This window comes from Epinephelus fuscoguttatus, linkage group LG18 (genome assembly GCF_011397635.1).
Source record: "Epinephelus fuscoguttatus linkage group LG18, E.fuscoguttatus.final_Chr_v1".
NCBI lineage: Eukaryota > Metazoa > Chordata > Actinopteri > Perciformes > Serranidae > Epinephelus > Epinephelus fuscoguttatus.
Window position 1 is genome coordinate 12,724,283 of NC_064769.1, and position 23,565 is coordinate 12,747,847.

General features: G+C 41.3%; 1 protein-coding gene across 1 annotated transcript in view; it reads right to left on the reverse strand.

The window, feature by feature from the left end:
* Nucleotides 1–23,565, reverse strand: part of col27a1a (collagen, type XXVII, alpha 1a) — an 86,323-nt gene that overhangs the window by 25,847 nt on the left and 36,911 nt on the right. Inside the window, exons 8-25 of the mRNA XM_049603397.1 lie at nt 22,771–22,815; nt 19,238–19,291; nt 18,726–18,770; nt 17,502–17,555; nt 16,669–16,713; nt 12,035–12,088; nt 10,138–10,182; nt 7,960–8,013; nt 7,749–7,793; nt 5,184–5,237; nt 4,764–4,817; nt 3,871–3,924; nt 3,726–3,779; nt 2,913–2,966; nt 2,720–2,764; nt 808–861; nt 656–700; nt 525–578 (exon numbers count right to left, since the gene is read on the reverse strand). Coding sequence (XP_049459354.1) covers nt 525–578; nt 656–700; nt 808–861; nt 2,720–2,764; nt 2,913–2,966; nt 3,726–3,779; nt 3,871–3,924; nt 4,764–4,817; nt 5,184–5,237; nt 7,749–7,793; nt 7,960–8,013; nt 10,138–10,182; nt 12,035–12,088; nt 16,669–16,713; nt 17,502–17,555; nt 18,726–18,770; nt 19,238–19,291; nt 22,771–22,815 — 909 coding nt within the window. The remainder of the gene's footprint in view (nt 1–524; nt 579–655; nt 701–807; nt 862–2,719; nt 2,765–2,912; nt 2,967–3,725; nt 3,780–3,870; nt 3,925–4,763; nt 4,818–5,183; nt 5,238–7,748; nt 7,794–7,959; nt 8,014–10,137; nt 10,183–12,034; nt 12,089–16,668; nt 16,714–17,501; nt 17,556–18,725; nt 18,771–19,237; nt 19,292–22,770; nt 22,816–23,565) is intronic.

A 23,565-nucleotide genomic window follows, 5' to 3' on the forward strand; every position in this document is an offset into this window, starting at 1 on the left:
CAATCTAGATTGTTTGGTGTGAGCTGTCAGGTGGTAGGGAAAAATGTCTGCCTTCTCTTTAAAGTAATGGAACTAGATGTCACTAGGCTTGTGGTGCTCAAAGTGTCAAATATATAAATACATTTTAAAAACATTACAAAAACTCAACAGCAATGTTTTTTTCCAGAAATTATGACCCAGTTACTCCACAGACTTTCTTGTGAGCAGTTTTGAGTAGGAACTAACTAAGGTCTGTGGATTACCTTGGGTAACCAGGTCATGATTTCTGGAAAGAGGCGTTGCTGTTGAGTTTTTCACATGTATTTTTGCCACTTTGAACACCACAAGCTGAGTGCCATTGAGTTCCATAATATCTTAGAGAAGGCAGACATCTCTACAGCTGATATCTCCAGCACTCAGTACCTCACACCAAAACAATCTAGACTGATAAATAGCACTACAGCTAGGAGGGAAAATGATGTAGTTTGATTTTAGGGTGTACTGTCCCTTTAAATGAATACATTTACAAGGAAGTAAGAATTCACCTTCTCTCCAGCCAGTCCTGCCTCTCCAACAGGTCCGATGAAACCCACCAAACCCTGAAATACACACACTCAGTGTTGGATGGACAAATGGACACTGGGAAAACGGATGTGGCTATGTCAGCATTTCTTACTCTTTCTCCCATGGCTCCAACTATTCCTGTGACACCAGTCTCTCCCTGAAGGAACAAATTGATTACTTGTCAGTTTTCTGAATAATTTTATAAATATTTTATATTTTTAGAAAAAGAGAGACAAATCAGGAGTGAGTATTGACTTTGTTTACCTTCACTCCCTCTGGCCCAACCTTCCCAGGAAATCCTTTTCTGCCCATTCTACCCTGAAAAAAGGATGAGGATGAATGGTGAATTACAGAAGTTTACCCGCATCATTGACACTGATCACAAATTCACGATGAATAAACAGGATCTGCTTCCTATGAGATGATAGTTTGAGGAGAGAGCTGGGATGGAGGCCGCAGCTGTGCATGCTGCTGAAACGTGCAGTGGCGTGTACAGGTAATGCTGACAGTACATTCTGGCAGGCTGTGAAAGTCTTCAATGACTGTAATGTTCCTTTTGCGCAGACAGTAATTCCCAGGGTTAAGAGGGGGGCTAAGTGCCTTTTGTTTTTTTGTTTTTTTACCAGCAATAAGTCCAGGTCAGAGATGTCTAAGCCAAACTCCTAAAGACTGAGTGACTCAACAATTCCAAAGTTTTAATCCAGAAAGGTTGGCAGCTTTCATAAGATAGTACAGGCTAACGCTGTATTTCACTCAGAAGCACACAATAAAAGCCGATTCTTGTAGCAACATGAGAATTAAAATGGGCTGTCACCTGATATAGATTTATGTCGTGTGACCGCATTAACCACAAAAAGAAACAAAAGCCTGGGGAAAGAATAGAAACTGCATCAAGAAAGAGGGATGAGGAGCAACTGAGAAGGTAAGGGAGAGGGTAACAAAAAGGAGACAGAGGGTAAAGAGAGGGTGTCATTCGGTGCAGAGCAGTGAAGCTAAAAGACAGCTGGCTGAGGAGGAGGACGAGGTGGAGGAGGACCTGTGGCACCTGGCCAGAGATCAGTCACAGCTCCTGAAGGAGTCATACACCACTTCCCCTCAGATGGAGGAGAGAGGGCATTAGAGAATGAGACGAGTGGGTTGGAGACAGAGGGTGGAGGGGGCTAGAGTGAAGATAGTACAGGATGACTGGGAGGAGGTAGACGTAAAGAGATAAATTGATGGAGAAAAACAGGTAGGATCTGGAATAGTGTTTTTTTTTTTTAAGTTAGAAAAGTCGGGTTGAAAGTACGTCAGTAATTACAGTGGTTTCTTTTGTCATTCAATGAAGCATTTAAGAAATAAAGTCAAGAAATATTTTATTTCTGCAGTGGCCCATTAACATCTAGCACTTTATAGCAGCTATAAATCTTGCCACCTATAAACATGGGGATGGCAGCTATCACCCCCTGGTGGCCAAGAATATGGATTGCATGTAGTCCTTCATTGTGAGAGGACTGTCTCCCAGGTTGAGCTGTAACGACCTCCATAAAACTCCAGCCAAACATATCTACAGCCTCTCTCCAAGCAAATCAAGAAAAATCCATAACCTCATCCATGATCTACTTTATTACCTCGGATAAATTTCAGATTAACTCTCACTGTGAAACAACAAACTTCTGAATGCACAATTGAAATGAAGCAATTAAATTATACTGTATACTGTATAGGGGGCTGGGATTTAAAGCAAGTTACACACGCTTTAGAGTGAGCCATATATTGATCGCAGCAGGCTGATATGACGCATCCAATGCTTTTTCCATTTACTCACGTGGAGCTGCACCACATGTATGGATTTCATTGTTCTGCTAACTACACAACGGTAAATTTGCTGCACTGCAAAGCATGCAAACAGATTTAGCTTTGTTTGGTTTCCACAGACTCAGCGATATTTTTATCCCTTCCTCTCTCGCTCTCTCTTTGATTTTTTTTCCCCACAGGTACACAAAGAATATGGATGGAAACCACAATGATGCACATGACAGATGATTGTCCTGCACAGGATACAGAACTTACATAACAGACTCAGTGTTTCACCATGACTAAACACACATAACTGTTATTTTCTCACATGCTATGCTAAGCTCTCTCCTTCTTCTCCTCCAGCCAGGCAACACCAGGTGTTTATCTTATAACTCACCTCCAGTCCTGTTGGGCCTGGTGGTCCGATCGGGCCCTCATCTCCCTGGAAACAGATGATATTGATCTTAGTGTGAATTATGTTTGGGGACATAAAGCAGCCCTCAGCAAAGAGAAGCCTTGTGCCATAAAACTTTTAATGCTTCTCAGAGCTTTGGGGTCCCTCTGATGTGGGTAGTGTCTGATAGTCTTACCTCCAAGCCAGGCACCCCTCGTGGCCCCGGTAAACCTCTGGCCCCTGGTTTTCCCTATATTGGGGTAAAGAGCCGTGATATTAATGCTAATGTGTAAAAGTAAATGTGCTATTTAAACAGATGTTATAACCACGAGTGACGTGGCCCACCACTTGAGTCCACGCTAAAATATCTCAACAACTATTGGATGGATTATGATGAAATTTTGTACAAACATTCACAGAGCAGGAGGAAACTATAAAGGTATACTATGCAGGATTTTCCCAAAGAACAATGAGTAATCCCTCTCAATCATCACTTAAAACCCCCTAAAAGTGTGTGGCAATGTGTTTATCTGCATAGAGTCTGCACTTTGCCTGTATTTTCTTTTTTCTTTTCTTTTTTTTTTTTTTTTTTTTTACTATTTTAGCAGCATGCATCCCTCAGGAATTAGCAAAAATCAGTAACCAACAATACCTGCAAAGTGTACCTTTAAGATTTTAGTGATTGCCTGACTTTTCCCTCCAACATCATCATCAGGTCAAATTATTACTTTGTCCCACACTTTGATTTACGACCAAATGCCTACAAAACTAATGACACTCCCTCAGCCTCAGCTGCAATTTGCTTTTAGTGCTAATTAGCAAACGTTAGCACACTAAAGTAGGATGGTGAACATTGTTACCCTGCTAAATATCAGCATTGTGAGCGTGTTATCATGCTGATGTTAGCAGAGGTACTAAGATGAGTGCAGACTCTCCGTCTTGTTCTCCCTTATGTTTGTGAACATACTCCAGTTAATCGATTACTTAGCCACAATGATGGTTTACTCACCTTTGCTCCTTCAAGACCGTTCTCTCCTGGTGGTCCCATGTCACCAGGGAAACCCTGTCATCGTCAATTACAAAAAAAAAAGAGATTTCTATTGTGTGTCTGAAATATAGAATCACACATACAATCCAGCCATGTAAATACAAACCTCAGGGCCTGGTGGACCAGGTGGACCAGTAGGGCCTCTATCCCCTTGCTTGCCCTGTGACAATGAAAACAGAAAAGAAGAAGACAAAAAAAAGTCTTAATGTAATACTTTGCACAATACAGTCATTCGCTTTCTTGCCAAGACTTTTGTGAGAACATCTTTACCCTGCCTATACTTTTAGAGCTTTAGAGGTGATGGTAGGTGGATTTTGTCACCCTCAGGTAGAGCCAGGCTAAACTTCCTTCCACACCAAGAATGATAATTATAATAATGACTAGAAATTTCAAATTGGGGTGTGAATGTGAGCTTTAATGGTTGTCTGTCTCTATGTGTCAGCCCTGTGATAGTCTGGATCTGTCCAGGGTGTACCCAGCCTCTTGTCCAATGTCAACTGGGATAGGCTCCAGCCCCCACGTGACGCTGACAAGGACAAGTGGCCACAAATAATAGATAAATGGATTTTAAAAATTGTTCTGACTCAAGTGGATGGCGGAATCCACAGCATAATGAGCGACTGAATGAACGATAGGAACACTGACACTGAAATCCAGCTGGAGTGTGCAGTGTGTGCATGGCGGCATTGTTTCCAGAACGTAATTGTTCATCAGTGTGGATGCTCACATCACTATTGTTATAGTCATCATACTTGGTGTGGATGGCCCTTAACTATTTCCCCTTGCTTCTGGTCTTTATGCTAAGCTAAGCTAACCATCTACTGGCTGTAGCCTTAAATTAAACGGACACATAAGTGAGTGATGTCGATCTTCAATGAAATACTCAGCAAGAAAGTAAGAAAACAAAGAAACATGTATCCCAAGATCTTTTACATAAAAAGCATTGCGTCCACATTTAAGCGATTTAATATATGTCTGGTCATTAAAGCCAGAGCTAACCTGCGGTCCTGGTTTCCCACGGATGCCTGGTAACCCTGGAGCCCCCTGTGTGCCCTGTCCAATACAAACACAACACATGAAAACTGAGACAGACTGTCAGACAGTATTCAGAAGCAAAAAGCAGAACTCTGGTTTCTTTTCTGGGGAAGCAGACATTAGACATGCATGACTCTGCTCAGTGTGTCTGTTATCTCTCGGGAGCACTCTGTTCTTTTGCATACAGAATGTAGACAATAAGTATTTCCTTCTCTACAAAAAGGGTCAGATTTTGCCAACACACACAGAAAGACAAGTAAGGAGGGTTTATATTAGAATTTCCCTAAACTGAGCTGCACACATCCAGTGAAGTCATTCTGCAAAGGTGCAGTTCTGTGTGTGAACATTTATGACATGTACATATGTGCTGCAGGGATGATCTACCTTGTCTCCGATGTACCCGATCTCCCCTTGCTCTCCGGGAATCCCGATGTCACCCTGATGGCGGACAAGGTGAACAGGAGGAAGTATGGACAGAAACAAAGAGAAATGAAGAACATTAGGGAGAATTGTCACTTCCTATTTTGCCAATTAAATGCAGCTTTTTCAACAGACACTACTAATTACCGCTCACTGTGCATTATAAACATTCACACACAGAGAGACTAGTTCATTGCACTAGCCAAATTCTTCATATGGCGTCAATCTGTCTAATGAAAGGCACTGGCTGATGGCAGTTATTCCATCCTGTACACCCTACAAATCTTTTAGAATGAGCCAAGGTTTAACAGGTTAGTAATTACAGATAATTTATCATTTTAACTCTGGTCTGTGTAGTCTCCTTACAAGTGTAAAGTGCATAATGTTGATGTATTCTTTTATTCAGAACTGTCAGTAGACGCTCCTGTAACTAAAGTGGAACAATCAAGTTTTATTGCTCAGATCTTTTTTGTTGTTTTTGAATCTGGAAAATCTCCTTTATGCTCTTATCTCTATCAGGTTTCATTACTGTAAAGCACAATTGTCCGGTTGTAGAGGGAGAAACATCAACTGACTACAGCTAATGCAGAGTGATTTTAGGGGAGCTTAAATCTGTGATTGTATCTATGAGTTCAATCAGTTCTTGAGATTCTCCTTCAAGCAGTTGGCCCACACTGGCCTTGTCAAGGTGGCATTTGGCTGTACTAAGTTGTGAATCACCTTGCTTAAAGATCTTGGATGAGCAAAATCAAATGTTCTTGTTACAAATCTCCTGTTATCATTCTAATATTCTAGTTTTCTTGCTTCTATGTGCTTTCTTGCTGAGAGTTAGTCGAGATGTTTAATGCCACTCTCATGTCTGTAGAGTAAAAATAGAGCTGGAGCCAAGAGCTGGTTAGCTTAGCTTAGCTTGAAGACTAGAAACACTTAGCCTGGCTCTGTCCAAAGCTTAAAATCTGCCTACCAATGCCTCTAAAGCTCATTATTTAACACTTCATATCTTGTTTGTTTAATTTGCACAAAAACCACAATGTGCTGGACTATTTCTTTGCCAGGTGCTGTGACTTCCTGAAGTTTTGTTGTCACTGTGAGGTTGCCAGGCAACCAGTAGTCCCCAGTAAGTCGCTGCACCCAGCCAAGAAACAGTCCCGCACACACGCACCCCATGAAAACTACAAATAGAAGTTCTTCTAACCAATAAATCAAACAAGATATAGAGTGCCACTTAGTGAGCTGCTGAGCTGCTGGTAAGCAGATTTTGTTTGGACAGAGCCAAGGCTAGCTGCTTCCCCCTGTTTTCAATCTTCATGCTAAGCTAACCTTCTTCTGACAGACATGAGAGTGGTGTCGATCTTCTCATCTAACTCTCATAAAGAAATCAGACAAGCATATTTCTCAAAATGTCAACCTATTTCTTTATGACTGCCTCCTTGTTGACTGCCAAAACTGACTTAGTGTTTATCAAAACACTAAGTCAGTTTCTGGGGTGAAACATTATATTTAAAAGATTTACATGTATGAAATAAATACGATATATAAAATATTTTGATCTGCTGCTAAATCCCACCCTGTGTCAGAAAACACCCTTGTCCCAGATCAGAATTCACAAAGTTAAACAATTAGAATGTGCTAAAAGCCTTCAAACAGTTAAAAGTACGTAATGATCAGTGTAAAAAAGTAAAGGTTTTATTTTATTTTATTTTTTTGTGTGTAAAAAAGTTGGCCTTTTAAAGATGTCCCAGATTTTGTCAACTCAGACTCAACTCAGATTTCTACAAATACATCATTTAATCAGGCATATAAGGGGTTAGCTATATGCTATGGGCTCCTGTCTCACTTCCTGGTTTCCAAAAAAGGCAGCAGTACTGCTCAAGTACTGGTAAGTTTTCTATTTTTTGATAAATTCATTAAATACTATTGCTATTGAGTGTTTCTCCACCATAACAGGTAATTAATCTCATTGGCCCTTCTAAATCAAAACTTAGTAAGACTTGTGGCTTAAAAATTTGCATTTTAATTAGCATTAAAAGAACTCGAGTAACTTTGAAAATTAAAATGATCCTCACTATTATCCTCACTGTGACTGCTGTAAAGTTAATAAATATATAACTTTTTTTGACTCCATAAGATGTTTACTCTTGCCAGATCCTTTCTCTGACATCCATTATCTATGCCTTTTAAGAAAAAAATGAAATCACTGGGAGGTTGGACCATTACAAGGTTTAATAATCAAGACTTTCATGCTTTTAAATATATTTTTCCAGCTTAATTGAAGAATAAAAATCAATAAACCCCCCAAAAAGGACTCATGTTAGTGAAAATTAGAGAAACCTGTCACATCTCATGCTTTAAATGAGTATATGAAAAAAACATCAGCTGTTTGTATCTGTGTGTTTCAAGGTGGGACCTAATGGGAGCATGCTCTATGTCTAAAGGTTGAACAGAGATGGTGACAGTAGGATGCAAAGGAGTACATATCCATTACATGCTGTCTCAAACACAGGCCAATAACAGGAATATTCAGATCACCTTATCACCTTTCAGTCCTGGTTCTCCTGGATTTCCCGGCACCCCCTGAAACAAGCGCCAACAGATGGGTTAGAAAAGGACCACCAAAACAAAACCTCATCTAAAATTCACCCATATGGGAATAAAGGCTACCAAAAACTGTCTCCAAACTCTTGGTTAACAAGACAATACAAGCTACAACAGTGAAGGTAACAGTTTCTGTGTGTGTTACCTTCAATCCATTAGGTCCTGGAAGGCCCATCTCTCCAACAGGTCCCATATCACCCTGCCACCAGAAGAAGGGACACATAAGAGATTCAGATTCAGTGATATCATTCACAGTACAGATGAACACATGTCTCAGACCCCTGACTTTCATTAAACAAACACACACACACACACACACACACACACACACACACACACACACACACACACACACACACACAATGAGTACAATTCATTTCACTTTGGCATTCATTAAACGTGAAAATAAGCCTCATTGTCTCACTTCCAGATTATCCATGCGGCCATCACATTGCACACAACACAAAATAATGGATGATAATATACGACCAAATACGAGAAGATAAAGACGAGATCTTGCCGTCTGAAGCCAAGATCGCGTTTCATCTGAAGCCTGAATGATGTGGATATAACGAATAAATGCTCGAAGTAACATCTGTTCCACCACTGGAGAAAAAGAACCAGCGCTGGGATTCACGGCCCAGAGCAGAAGAAAAGCCGTATTGACAAGGGAGAACTGGGTTTCATTTCATTCAGTAAGGGACGATCATACAGAGCGATTAAAGACTTGATTGGATCATCTGCTTTCTTGTCAGAGTGAGAGGAAGAGAGACTATTGTGTCACAGAATTACAGGCTGCTAGTGGTTATCTTATTTTCTTTCTCTTCTGCTCTGCATTAAATGTTTGCAAAGACTTACAGGGTGGCCTTTGGCTCAGTGTGTTAAATATTTGTTTTTCTGTGAAAACTGTAGTAACTGTATGTGCGGCAGAGGATGTTATTTTTAAACTGCAAAAATGTCCCTCACACCAAGTCAATGAGTTTGGTGTTGAGGATTGAAAAGGTTAAAACATCTCATCTGCTTCAGCTGGGAAACTTTAATGCATTCCAGTTATTGAACATAAAAAAGTTTTATTCATGACTCAACTGGAGTAATTTACTTAAAAAACACAACAAACGTATCTGTTTTATGGCTGTGCTTATCAGCCACATATTTCCTGCTTACCTGTCCAAATTGCAGACATGCATGAAGAAATACAATATGTTATACTGTCTAATGTGTTTAATTGAATTCAGATTTCTAGGTTTGTTATGAATGCATGCCACAGGGGGCGCCCATGTTCAATTCTGGCCAGCACCACAACTTTTTCAACTTCCATTTCAAAGCAGGATATGAAGAAGAAGTGAGTGTAAAATATATATTACACTACTACCTGTTGTAGATCTCCAAAGTACAGACAAAAAAAAGAAATTTAGAAAGATAGAAACAACAAAATAAAATAGTACTGCTGGTCAGAAAGCCCCTCCACTTCCCTTTTGATAAGTTGTCTAAACACAAAATGTTCCCTTCTCCAGCAGTGACCTGCCTTCACCCAAAGTTGAGGCCTGCAGTCCCCAGAGGAGGGTGTTTGTATATTTATATCTTTGATGTGCAGCTCAGTTGCTGCTGGTGCACACTGTACAGTGTGCTGTCGGGTCAGATGGATGCAGAGGACACGGAGCTCAGAGCAGAGCTGTAATCAGAGAGTCCTCCAATTACAGGCCTACTACCACCACCGGTGGCCTAGAATAGACCGGGAGGAGCGGCAGCGACGGATGAAGACGGGACACGACAAGAGAAACCAGGGACACATTATAATCAGACACAATTATGTGGCTGTCAGGGCGGGCAGGCGTGGAGGGCAAGGTGATGGGTGGGCGGGGGGAGTTCCTGTTCAAAAATAGTTAATAAGAGAGAGATTCAAGAGGAAAACAAGATGGCTCGTTAAGGTCTGTTTGATTGATCAGTGGATCCCTGTCATGTATGTCATGAGAGGAAGTGGGCAGAAGGAAATGCATAATTCTGGCTTTTACAGTTATGGTGAAAAATAACTTTCTCTTCCGTCTTGGATTCCAAAACCCATCCACTTTGACTATTTTAGATATGTTTACAGTGGTAAAGAACCTATGGAGAGTGGTTAGTTTTCCATCAAAGTGGCTGGCAGTGTAAATGATGATGAGAGCTAATTGAGTTTTTTCAATTAAGCAGGTATATTGTGTTTCATTTAAACACAGTCCTTTACAGCTATGTATTTTTGGAATAAGTGTCTGGGAAAATAGGATGTTTAGACCGAAGAGAACAGCACACAAACTACACACAGAAACACACACAAACTGCTACTCACAATAAGTCCAAGAACTCCGTTTGGACCGGGGGCTCCCAGCTCTCCCTGTTGAGAGAGGAGGAGAGCGAGTTAGTGAGATGAAGGGAGAGGGAGAAGGAGCAAGTTTCTGGGGTTATTGGCTCTTTTTAAAACAAACATGCTCAGAAGAGTGGCTCAGTGTTCATCACAGCTTATGAGAGGGGGCTGTGTGCATGTGCGTGTGTGTGTGCGTCTGAGGTCAAGGTGGAGGGGGATGTGAGCCCATCATCCCACTGAGGCTTTTTTAAATTTGCAGGTTCGTTCTCCCTCCCAAAAATGAAAGAGATAGACAGAATTTTGTGCAGACGTTCGTGGTCCTCAGAAGATGACTCCTAATGACTTTGATGATTCCTTGACTTATATGCAAGCGCAGGGAAACTCAACTTGCTTTGCCAAGGGTGGACAAAATGACAGGAGACCAGGCCAGTAAACAAACATTAATATTTATTAGTATAAATGAATTGCCTCTTTTAAACCTTTTAAAGTTTGCTGTTCTGACTCATCTTTGCCAGGAGGTGGACCCAGTCACAGCAGCCAAGCAGAGGTCAGGTGTACACAGGGGTGTTTCAAGGGTTTGAGGGCATTTGGGGTTTAACCCGACGTCTGTCAGGGGGTCCAGGGTTCCTCAGCACTTTTAAGCACTCTGGCACTTTATTTAAAAATGATCCAGCAATCCACCCGGCACCCTGTTGTGGGCCAGATTTGGGTCTTAAGTTGAGTATCACTGCTCTGCATCACTATTTAAACGTTCCCCTCACATTTCACTGAGCGCCACTATTATAAGTTTATGACCAAATACTCTCAAAACGAATAACTTTCCCATCAACCTCAGCTGTACTTTGTGTTTGGTACCAATTAGCAAATGTTAGCATGCTAACCCGCTAATCTAAGATGGTAAATATTATACCTGCTAAACATTAGCATTACTTTGAGCATGTTCGGATGCTGGTGTTGTGTCTAAGTACAGCATCACAGAGCTCTTCGCACAGCTGCAGGGTCTTGTTTGTTAAGCATTCATCCAGTACATTTTGGAAGCTGAGGCCATACATCAGTAAAAACAAAAGCAGCAGGGCTAAGACAGAATTTATTAGGAATTCAGTTCCCTGAACTACAAGACTGAAACTCTAGAAAAGTCAGGGATGTTTGAGCAAAGACTTTCTTCAAACATAAACGTGCTTTACGTTTATGAGAGTGTTAAAGAGCAGCTTGCTGATGTGTTTATGTTTTCATTTCATTCATCTCAGTTTACCACTCTAACTGATGAGGTGCTACATTTGTCAGAAGGACAATATCCAGGAAAAGTAAAAATGCTGATATCAAATAATTTGATGGTCTTCCATGTGCATGCAGACATGGGACAGGCTGGCCAACAGTCTTTGCTGACCTGTCGTTTCTGAATTGGGAACAATTACTTAAAACAACATCCTCTTACATCATTTACTATTCTTGGATATCACCTCTAATAATACTGCCTGTGTGTATGTGTGTGTTGGTGGCAGGTTACACTGGTGAATGGAAAAGGTTGTATGTAAAAGCCAGCTCACTGTTCCCTCCTAAATACTGCAGGTTTTTGAAAACGATTGCCAAGTAAAATTATCAGAATGGGATGAAATTAAATACAGCAGTAAAACTTGTCCGGTGCAAAAAACTAATGTCATATGAAAGAGAAAAACAGAGGCAAACTGCTGGACTTCCAGGTGATTTACTCACCAGCGCTGCCAAGATGTCAGTACTAAAACAGCAGGGGGTTCATGTGTGAGTGAAACCACTGCACTCAGTTGTGCGTGCGTGTGGGGGGGTTGTGTGCTTGTGTGTGTGTGTGTGCGAGCATGTGGATTGGTTATGTATTTAGGTGTGCGACTGTTTGTGAGCAACATACGGGCTCTCCATCTGGTCCAGGTGGTCCTCTCTCTCCAAAGTCCCCTGGAAACCCCTGAGGACAGAGAGAAAGTAGCTTTTACGTTTGGCTGCACACAGACAAGACAATCAAACTCAGACATCCATTGAATTAAATGGGTTCGGTTGATTTATATAAGCACTGTCTTGCTTTATTATATATGTGATATCTAATTTTTGGCCACTTTGTTGGCAAACAGTTGCTTATTTGAAGTCGTGTTTCTAGTCACCTTTTCAGCTCTGTTTAGTCTCTACAATCTCCTGAGTAAAATATCTGACTCTTCAGCTGTTAAATGCTCCACTATGTTCATCAGCTAGTTTCTTGTCTGTCTGCTGTTTGGTTTGTTTTTTTAAGATTTTTTTTTTTTTAAGAAAAAAGCTGCCTGCTGCCTCTGAAAAACAAACTGTGAGAGCACTGAGAGTGAATCAAAACAGTAAAGTTATGGAAAGAAAAACCAAAACAATGAGCTGAAAGCTGCTATAAATCTCCACAGAGCAACATAATTCACATAAAAGTAATAATTTAATCTATTGTTTATGTAAAAATATTTTTGGTTATAGCTGTTTTAATGTACAATAACCACACTTAAATGCAATGCTAATTTCATTCATTCTGCAAAAACTGCTGCAGTAATAAAAACCACACTCCTCAATTACAGAATTGTTGTAAAATATGACAAAAATGTGTTTCTCATTGGAGGAGGGTGCGTTTAAATTATATACCTTCAGCACCATCAAATGTCAAGTAAACCATTATGTCTTTAACCATGGAGTCAAATTCACGCTGTGTGTTTTCACAAATACCGCTGACTGCTACACAACCAAGAGTGCTGCTACTGTAATTGCACCGCAATTATAACAATTTAAGTCAAACGTAACATTAGACAGAATGTAATCTGAAATATGTACAAAATAAGAGCATAATTGCTCCATTATAGGCATTAAATCTATCAGCTGTAGGGTGTGGGCAACCAACTGTTGTGCCTAGGCTGAGTATGCTTCCTAAATGCAACAAGGGAGCCAAGTCATTACTCCGTCCATTTAGCAGTAAACGGGATGCTAATCTGAGCTATGCTAACAGTTGGTGGTGCTGCAAAGACCATCTGCAGAAGGCACGAGGGCCAATGCGTCTTAAACACTGACCATCAAGAAATGCTCGTAATGATTGGGTCCTGCTGCTGTGGCCTCAAAATGCTAATTACTGCAGATACCTCCAGAATAAGCAGCTATTTTTGTAACAGTAGAGATATTTTAGATATAAAGCATGTATATTTACTTTAATCTGTGATTTAGAAATAGAATCTGCTGAGTAAATGTAACTCTTTGTATTTGAGTCTGGTGTTTTTTCTAAACTGGGATAATTTTGGCTTTAAACAATACCGTATCTATGTGACTGATGGTATGTTAATGTTCACCTATCATTCAGTCTGCTGACACATCCCATCAGGTCAATGGCACAAACGTAACTACACTAAATGCTGTAATCGTACAGTGCATCCAAATGCTTCTTTTTGTTCTTTCTAGGCTATTGGATGACATTTGGGATCCCTCCCAAAAAAACTGCATGGGACTGCTTTATGATTCTAAGAGATTGTACGCACAGGGGGAAGCACAAGTGCAAAAGAAATCTATGAAGCATGACAGTGGCCCAAAGGATGAATCATACAGCTGTCACCGCTGCCGTACAAACTAAGGACAAATGTGGGAAACATAGCCTCGCCAAGTACAGCACTTTAATAAAAGGCCTTTGATGAGAGTCATATGAGCCTTTAGTGTATGTCCGCTTTTACATGATGTCAGAGAACCCTGTTCTTCAGCTTCGACCTCAAATAGTACCACACAGCAGCAGCACTCACTGCCAGATACCAGGTTGATGTGAGAGAACTGCCAGGATGAGTCTTATTAAAACAACCTCAAAAAGACAAACAAACCCTACACAGTGCAAAATAAAAGTTAAACTGAAATGCAGACCTGTTGGCAATGCACTTCAGAAACTTTTTACATGCTCCACTGTTTTAGATATATCTGTTCCCTCATCACTCTTTGGTAGATGGCGGTCTGATTGTGTGTGTGTGTATTTCCTCGACAGAGCTCAAGCACCGCGGTTACAGACTTTAAAATGTCTGGCTCCCATACAGGTGCTTCTTCTGTTCTTTCTCCTCCGTCAGGGAGAAGAGGGATGATCTCTTAGGGATCATCTTGTAAGTGTCCGAGCTTTCCACTTTCCATGCAGGAGCACTGGAATCAAATGACGACAATAAGATGTGTGTTTTCCACTTGCGTTTGCAGGTCAGTTGTAAAAGGTGATTGCAGTTAAATGGCCTTTTACAGAATTTTAAATGAACAAATTTATAGGACTCCGTTGCTCCTCTATTCTCTTAGTATTACACTGCCTAAACAATGATATGGATTGCTATACATTGTCATAAATTTGTTGTTGGCCTTGAATAGCGGTGCTGCTGCTGGTGCTGCTGTCGTAAAGTCACCCGGGTTCTGCTTGGAGCAGGAAAAGACCAACTGTGATGACAGTACTTACATATGAATACTTTTAGTTTTGCATAACTTGTGCCAAAGCTGTGAAATGGCCTTAAAGGAGCAGCTTACCCCAAAATCAAAAGTACATGTTTTTGGTTTTGAGGTCACCCGAAGTGCTATTTACCAGTATAGACTGTTTTGGTGTGAGTTGCAAAGTGTTGGAGGTATCAGCAGTTGAGATGCCTGCCTTTTCTTGTTTTCTTTCAACCGAATTATACTCACCAACCATATCATCATGCAGAAGGAAGTGTGCATCTACTCATCGATGAGAGGCTTGTTCTTGTGACAGTGCAAGATGTAAATATCAGAGGTGGGACCAAGTCATCGTTTTGCAAATCACAAGTAAGTCTCAAGTCTTTGCACTCAAATCCCAAGTCAAGACAGGCAATAACCAAGTCCTTAACTTTAAGTTAAATAAGTCATAATGCACTTTTTTGCCAATCTTATTGGCCATTTTAACAACAAAATAATAATATAGTGAATTTACAAAAATCATAAATGCTTTTTAAAAATTGTATTTATTTGTTAAAACAAGAAAAAGTAATGCTGACAAGGATTTTCGTAGCATAACAGCACTATTAACTGGAACCACAACAGAATGAATTTTGTATACTTCTGTCCTGTCTTGTTGTATTTAATGATCTCATGTTGGAAATTGGCTACAACTCTCTCTTCCCAAATTGGCTATGGGGAAGTATAAAGAATTTTCAAGTCAAAAGTCTTTTTTGGATTTGTCAAATCAAATTTGTGACTCGAGTCTAACCTGAGTCCAAGTTGTGTGACTCAAGTCAACATGCCTCTGGTAAACATTAATGGCATCCTCCTCAGCTGAGCTGTGACATTTGCTAGCTCAGTGGTGCTAGGTGAGCGACCAGTAGATGCACACTTCATCTGTATAAGGATACAGTTTGGGGATGTAGTTTGGTAGAGAGAAAATAATTCCCATGTGAAACTGCTTACAGTAATGTCTGTGGATTATCTTGAGTAATCACATCATGGTTTCTGGAAAGACACATTACTGTTGAGTTTTTTTTAATGTTTTTGTTTTTTTTGTTTGTTTTTGTTTTTTAAGCACCACAAGCTGAGTGCTATCTAGGCCCATTATATTTGAGAGAAGGCATACATCTCTATGGCAGATATCTCCAACACTCAACAACCCACACCACAACAGTCTAGACTGATTATTACCACTACAGGTAGGATGAAAGATATGTATTTTGGATTTTGGGGATGAACTGTCCCTTTAACATGTTCTGTGTTGCAGAAAAGTGTCTTAAAAACTAAATCAGCTCAAGATTCTTATGATACAGCCCCTTTCTGAGTGGGAAGAACACACACATACAACACAAAAACCCAATGCAAACACGATTCAAAGCCTCACACATGGTGAATCCGCATCCACAGCTTCCTCCGAAACATTTCTCTAATTACAGAATAAGCTGCAGTTCTCAAAACCTCACACTAAGCGGACACTGGCTCGCGTGTTGGTCTATAAATGCCTTATTTACTGAAAAGCCAATAAGCAACAGCTGCAGAATGATCTCAGCAGTGAGTTTCAGGGTTACACAGTCTTTCTGAAACAGTCTGTCAAACTGACTTTGAACACTATCTGACACACACAACAGAACCGACGGCTTCCTCCAAATGGCTTGGCTCCATGCTGGGGGGGACCAAAAGCCCTTAATTTCAACAAAAGCCTTTTTCTTGTTGCATCCAAGACCCCGACGTGCGGCTGGTGGGATTCCACATGTATTCAAGCTGCAGTTAACCCTTCCAACAGCTATGGAAATACTGAGCTGACACAATGACGTAAATCCAGACCTTATAAATTTTCACATATGTAGTGTAGGTGCTGGAGTCTTTGCGCCGAAAGCTCTCAATTTGACCTACATAGAAGAATGAATTTTAAAACTTAATTGTGTTTTTAATTCATATCATTGCCTCATTTGAATGGTATTTGATATCTGTCACCACCTCCCCAACTCAGTCAATCATAACAGATTATACATTCACAGTCAGCTGCGCACAATTCATCACACTTTGAAAAGATTATCTGTAAAGTATGTTGAGACAAAACTTTACCGGCCTACCCATCTTGCCCCTCTTCCCTGGTTCACCGGGAATGCCCTGAAAACAAATCAAGAGAGAGCGGAGGTGGAATAGAAAAACAAAACAGAAGAGGGAAAAGGACAGGGTTCAAGAAAGACAGAAAGAAAAAGAAGAAAGACAGACATTATGTAAAAACCATATCAAAACCAAAGCATAACCCTTTTGGGCATAACTGATTCAAGCCCAAAACACACAATTAAAAAGCCATAGCTGCGAGCTTCTCTCAACTCTTGCTTCAACAGATGTGAGGAACAGCTGACTGCAGCCTTCCCAACATTTTCCCAGCCTATTATAAGGGATTTAGGCCCCCATCTAAGACATATATGTTAAATAAACACCAGTTTCTCCTGGGAGAAGACAGGCAGACACCGTCTGTTGTGTGCTGCAAAGGTATGAGCCATCTTGCTAACTGGCTGGCTGGCTGGCTGGCTGAAGGGGTCCTGATTACAGCCTGCCCTTCACTGACGCAACCTTCTGGAGCATGTCATAAGTAGGCTAATCGCTTCATGTTTTAGAGGCTATACAGAAGGAGGTGGCCTTGATGAGTTCAGGCAGTTCAAAGGCTCTAAGAGGGGGCTTTTATCATATGAGTCATCAACACTCCCACACAGCCTTGTACAGCAGCGTCTCGGACAGCTGGGGACTGTTTCCAGCATTATAACAACAACAAGACAGCTGAATGAAATGGCAAGAGAGGCAGTGTTTTCATCTCATAGGACCCATTGGCTGGTTTCAGTTAGTCACTGTACATTTTCTGCAATTATTGACCGTGCTTGAGAGAAAATACACATTTGATAAGAACTCACTCTTTCGCCATCAGGCCCAGGCAGGCCAAAAAGCCCCGGGATTCCAATGAAACCCTGCAGGAGAGGAGAGGAGAGGAGAGAGGAAGACAGGACAAAGAGGAAAGAGGAGGAATATGAAGATGTGAGTATTTGGATGCCACAAAAGCAGCAGGAAGAACAGCAACTCCCCATTGGCTCTAGGGTTGGGTTTCAAGGGCCGAGGGTCCAGCATGGATAGCGTGGGCTTCTATGAAGAACCAAGCCATGAGGCAAGTGTATATGCCCATGGACTGCATGGTGCTGGCTTCCACGATGTAGTCCAAGGGCACATACCCTCACGCCAGGGATCTCTGAAGATAGCCAGGACATCACAGTGAGCTGTAGGTGCAGGGGGAGACACACACAGAGGAACAGGAGCACAAACACAACAATAGTAGAACACCGGAGAAACAGTTGGATGATAGTTTGAGTAGAGTTGGTTGACGTGCATACAATATGGCTGCAAAAGGGAGTGCAGAATATTTGGAAAGGTGGCTCAGTGAGAGAGCGAGAGGACTAGAATGCCTCCTTAAGACAGCAGGGCCTCATACGGAGCTTAAACAGGAAATTCCAGCCAGTGGGGGCAGGGGAGGCTTTGGAGCAGCCAAGGGGAGCTGATAAAGAACCTTTATTGGAACGCAACATAAAAATCACTGTTTGTGTCTGTGAGTGTGTGTTTCTTTGTTTGTGTACCTTAAGGGTGTGTGTTTGTATGCAGAGGCTTATCAACAGCCAGTCCCTCAGTAAGTGTCTGTATACAGTAATACTATGTTTACATTACGAGTAAAGGCTCCTAAGTTTAGCATACTATTAATAGTGGAACACACTGGTTGAACAAGCGTGTATGAATGTGTGTATGTGTGCAGAGGTGGATGCTGGGGCGCCAAAGTGCATGCATGCTCTCCCACATGCATGCACTTCGGATGTTGTTGCATCTACGTGCACATGCATGTTTTCATGCAACAACAGGTTTACAGCACGAAATGCCAACAGTCTGCAACCTTCAATTAAACAACTTTCTGCATGTTTTAGCTGAGTCTCCTTCTATAAATATTGTGTAATAAAAAGTGTCAGAAAGCTGTCAGGCTGACCGCCATCCCTATAAACAGAGTCACTGGTCCTGTCAAAGCACCAATGTTAGTAATTTAGACTGATAAAATCAAACTTGAGCAGCACATTTGTAGGGAAGATGTTGAGTTAACTTACCCGAACGCCTTTAGGCCCCAATGGTCCTATTGGCCCTGGTAAACCCTTAAAAACAATGAGAGGAACTTTATTTCTACAGTTCAGCACTTTTCTGGTTTGTACCTAAAATTGTGTTTTTCCAAAATACACTGTGAATGTGTTTCACTTTTGCATTTTTAAAATGTAAAACTGCATTCAATTAATTTAATTCTTAAATCATTTATACAAATAGTTTTAAAGATGTCAGTGAGCCCACATGCTGTAAAGTGGACAGACTCAATAACAGGTACTCCTGTACAGTATAATACATTTAAATATGGTAACTCTGTAATAAATGTCCCCATTCAGCTTCATGGTAATTTCTGAGGCTGTAGCTTCATTTCTTTTTAAATATTCCAACTCCTCCATACAGTGTTTACCCAAATATTTTCCTCCAAATCAGCTGTTCAACATAACCTAATTCCACTTGGCCCTCAGCCCTTACTATGGCCCTGACTACAACTGTACCAGTCACAGCAGAGGATTTACTGCACCTGCCTGCCAGGATAACCTTTGGCACCTGGGCTTCCGACTGGACCTTGCTCTCCCTGCAGGGAAGAGAGAGACGGAGAGAGAGAGAGAGGGAAAGACAGAGAGAGAGAGAGGTGGGGAGGTGATCAAAATTACAGTAATACAAACACACAGTCAGGCCATTCTGCACAGCAGCAGACAGTTTCAGAGAGGGAGACAGAGTAGAGGGGATGGACTACACTAAAAGGAGCCAGCTACTGTATAATAAGGAGATGACTGTGTTTGCTTCACCTAAAAATGGACCTCTGTGTTGAAAGCGCAAGAACAGTCATCTGGCACAGTTGAACATGACTTTGTCTACAGTATGTAAATCAATAAGGAGGACTTATTCTATATAAATTCTGTATAAATTATTTAAATTCACTCTTACTATCACTTTCCCAGTTGCTACCAATCTTGCCATTTTGTCTTTCAACTTAGTTTAAAAACCAACCAACAAACAAACAAACAAAACCACTATATCACTTTATACTGAAATACCCTGATTAGGGGTGTTGCAAAATAATGATATTGACGATAACCTTGATATTTATATATGAAATATTGACACAGTTGATAATATTCATATGATAATATCATGTAAATAATCAGTGCCTCTTAAAATCATTTCCATTTCTTTCTGTTCTCACTTTGTCTCCTCCCAGCACCATCTGGTTGCCTTTTCACATCCATTAAGTGTAATTGTTTTTGTACGCTTTTGTACAGTTATGGTTACAGACTTCCTCTCCAGCTCCCTACACTTGTATTTTGAGTGTAATTTATTTGCCAATACAAGAAACAAAACACACAATCAACTACGTTTAAGCTGAATTTGACTGATAGATGTGGTAAAATCGTTATCATGAACTCCTTTGGTCTTGTTAATCCTGTACTGAAAATCTGATATTGTGTCAGACCTCACCATAATAAAGGACTTTATCCATACAGCCCGTGTTACAGAAATGATTCAGATACTTTACTTAAAGGAGCAATGTGTGGATTTAGCGGCATCTAGCGGTAAGAACTGCTAATTGCAGCCAGCTGAAACTTCAACCACGTGCCCACATGAACTCCTGGTTAGAACTCCTTCAGTGTTCATTGTTCAGGACATATTTACCAGGAGCTTAATTATTCGCAGAGGTCTTCAAAACAAACAGACCAGGTCATCTGAACCAGTAAACACACCGAAAAAGTAATTTCATGTTACAGAGCTGTGTTTCTCAGACACTTTTCAGCTGTTACAGATGGGCTGCTGGCCCAACACCTGCTAATGTGTGCTAATGTGCTCACTTTTTATCTTTGATAACTTAACAGCCAGACGTTCAGGAGGTTTTTACTGGGCGCCAAATTATCCTCAGAGGTCTCTTTCGCTCCAACACAAACAGGCCCAGTGATTTAAATCAGTAAAAACAATGAATAAAGCATCTGTGTTTTTACAACACTGCTCGTCGCAGAGAGTGTGCTAACTATGGTGGCTGGAACAAAAACGCCATTGGTCCTTTCTAAAGCCACTGTTTGGCTTGTCCGTTCTGGGCTACTGTAGAAACATGGCAGTGCAACATGGTGATCTCTGTAGAGCAGGACCCTCTCTATTTAGATATAAATGGCTCTTTCTAAGGTAACAAAAACACATTTCAAATGAATACACACTAAAGAAAAAATACTTATATTAGATTTAACTTCTTCCAATATATCCCCCTAAACCCTACAGATTGTACCTTTAAGCAAATTAGTAATATTGCACTGTTAAAATACTCCAATACAAGGAAAAGTTGCAAATGTTACTTAAGTAAAAGTATGTGCTGTATTATTGGCAAAAAGAACTTAAAAGTATAAAAAATAAAGCACTCAATTAAGTGGAGCAAATATTATAATACTTAGAAATAAAAAGCGGTGTGAAATGAAAATATTTACATAAAGTACATGTGCCTCAAACCTGAGCTTAAGGACAATCATTCCTGACAACTATATTTGTTGGTTACCAGGATTCATGGTTACTGTGTATAGAAGCTAATTAGGAGTTTGATTTATGTGTGTGTGAGTGTGCATAACACACACCACAGCAGCTTGTGTCCAAAATTTCTCAGAGCACAAGTGTTCATGTATAACTTCCTTTGACACACTCCGGACGTGCAGCCATGTGCACTGCTTGCCATTCCCCCTCTCTTGGATAAATATAGTGCATAATGCAGCCAGTTAAAACCAGACAAGAATTTGGCTGAGTGAGGTTTGGAGTGGGGCTCTGAGCACGGCCCATGGTGTATTACAGTAACAAAGAGTCATCAACACTTTATGCACACCAGCTGGCCTTTGCTCTCAAAGGCCCACACTGCCAAACAGTTGTACTTATTACTTTGTCACTGGTACTGCGGTGATTCAGACTCAAGGCTAGAGCTGTGGTCATCATCTGCAGTGGCTCTGTGGGAAAGAGGGGGGCGTTTGAGGATGGACAGAGTGGAAGAACATGATGGTGTGAGAGAAAGAGTACTCCTTCTTCATGATGAGTAGTGCGGGAACTCCCTGCACTGGTGACGTCACCCGGAGAACGGGGACTTACTTAAAACTGTGTGACAATGAGGAGAATGTTCCACTCTGCTTTCCGTGACTCAGGCCTTTCCTTAATACCAACAGTAGTATGACCCAGCCCGACTGAAAATAGCTCTGGACATGCGGCTGGATGCTCCACACTTAAAATAGTTCTTTTGGGCTGGACTGAATAGCCAAAGTCATGTCTCCTCCTACTTGTACCAGCAAATAAAGAGTTCATTGAAGTGATTTTAAAGACAGAGGGACAGCCAAAGGAGGATGCGAGTATCAGAGAAATGAAATGCATAAACAAGATTAAGCATCAGTATAAAATGCTGGAGGAGAGGCAGAACATTGCGGCAGGGGACGGTCCAGAGAAAGAAAGTCACACAAAGGAAAACTTTCTCCAAAGCTGCAGTGTAATAGCCGTGAGTGTGTCACTGTTGGCCTAGTTGGCTTGCTCCTGTTTCTCTTCTCTCTATTTTCCCTCTCTTTGGCATCACTTTCTGATATCCTGGAGAGCATCGCTGCAGCACAGCACTTTGGCCAGATGTCTGTCCTCACCAGTTCTTCATAACAGGCTAATCTAATCTGGCTACACTGCAGGCATGCTCGGTACGCGCACACAAACACACACACATGCACACAGACTGGCTGGATGACGACTGAGCTTTAAAAGAATGAGGTGAGAATATGAGGGATTAGTCATCAAGAAGGGCCTTGGTGGTGGACTCTAGAGCAAAACATTCAACACTCATGAAGGGATAAAGTGCAGGTAATGGGGTGTGCAACAGTTAGAGGGATGCTTTATCTATAAGCAAGAAACACAGATAATAACATTACATCATTTAGCATGAGTTGCAAGATATGGGAGAGTTGGACTTTTATTAAGTGTGGTATTAATAGAGGTGTGAAGAATAACAGTGGTGTGGGAGAACGACATGTACAGAGCATCAAAGCGAAGGGAAAAGAAATGTAAAAAGATACTTACAGGCTCTCCAGGGAGTCCAGGTGGACCAGGGTAACCTTTCTGTCCCTGCAGACACAAACATAAAGAGACATGGGTAGTTAGCCGAAGTATGAAATAATGTACAGGTGAAAGGAAACACACACAATGTGAAACAGTTCACAGACAAGGAAAAACCTGACAAGCACAGGGGCATTTCTCCCTCTGTGTGTGTATGACAAGTGGAGTTTTGTGCAGAGTAAAACATGCATGTTGCCGGCCCCGACAGACATGTTCTGTGCCATATGCAAGGAATCAATCTGCCCTTCTGTCAAGGGGATCAGACTTTCCACTGGCCGCGCTCATAGAGAAATGGTGCCAGGATCATGGCATGTTGAGGATATAAATGCCTTCCTGTTTGAGTCAGATAGCAGGTCCCTCCCTCCGCCTGCAGAGCAGACTACAACACTGAAGACAGCCTGACATAGTGCTTTTCTGCGGTTCTGCTGACTGCAGCAACACAGACCCCCAACAAAGAGCGGAGGGAAGCTAAATCAAAGGTGGGAGGGCATGCCTTTCTAGACCACAATTTGATAGAGTGAAAGAGCAAGAGAGAAAGGAAAGGAGGGGGGGGGGGGGGGGGATAAAACAAAAACAGAAGGGCAAAGAAAGGAAAGACTCCTGTTGTCCCGTTTTCCTAAACCACAGCTCCAGAGTACCAAGCCAAGGCTCCCTGAGTTCCTGTAAACCATCCTTTAACCCTGACATCTGACTGCAGCAGGGAGAGGACACAGCATCCCTCGTCTCATTATGTTACATGATCACTCTCACTGGCTTACA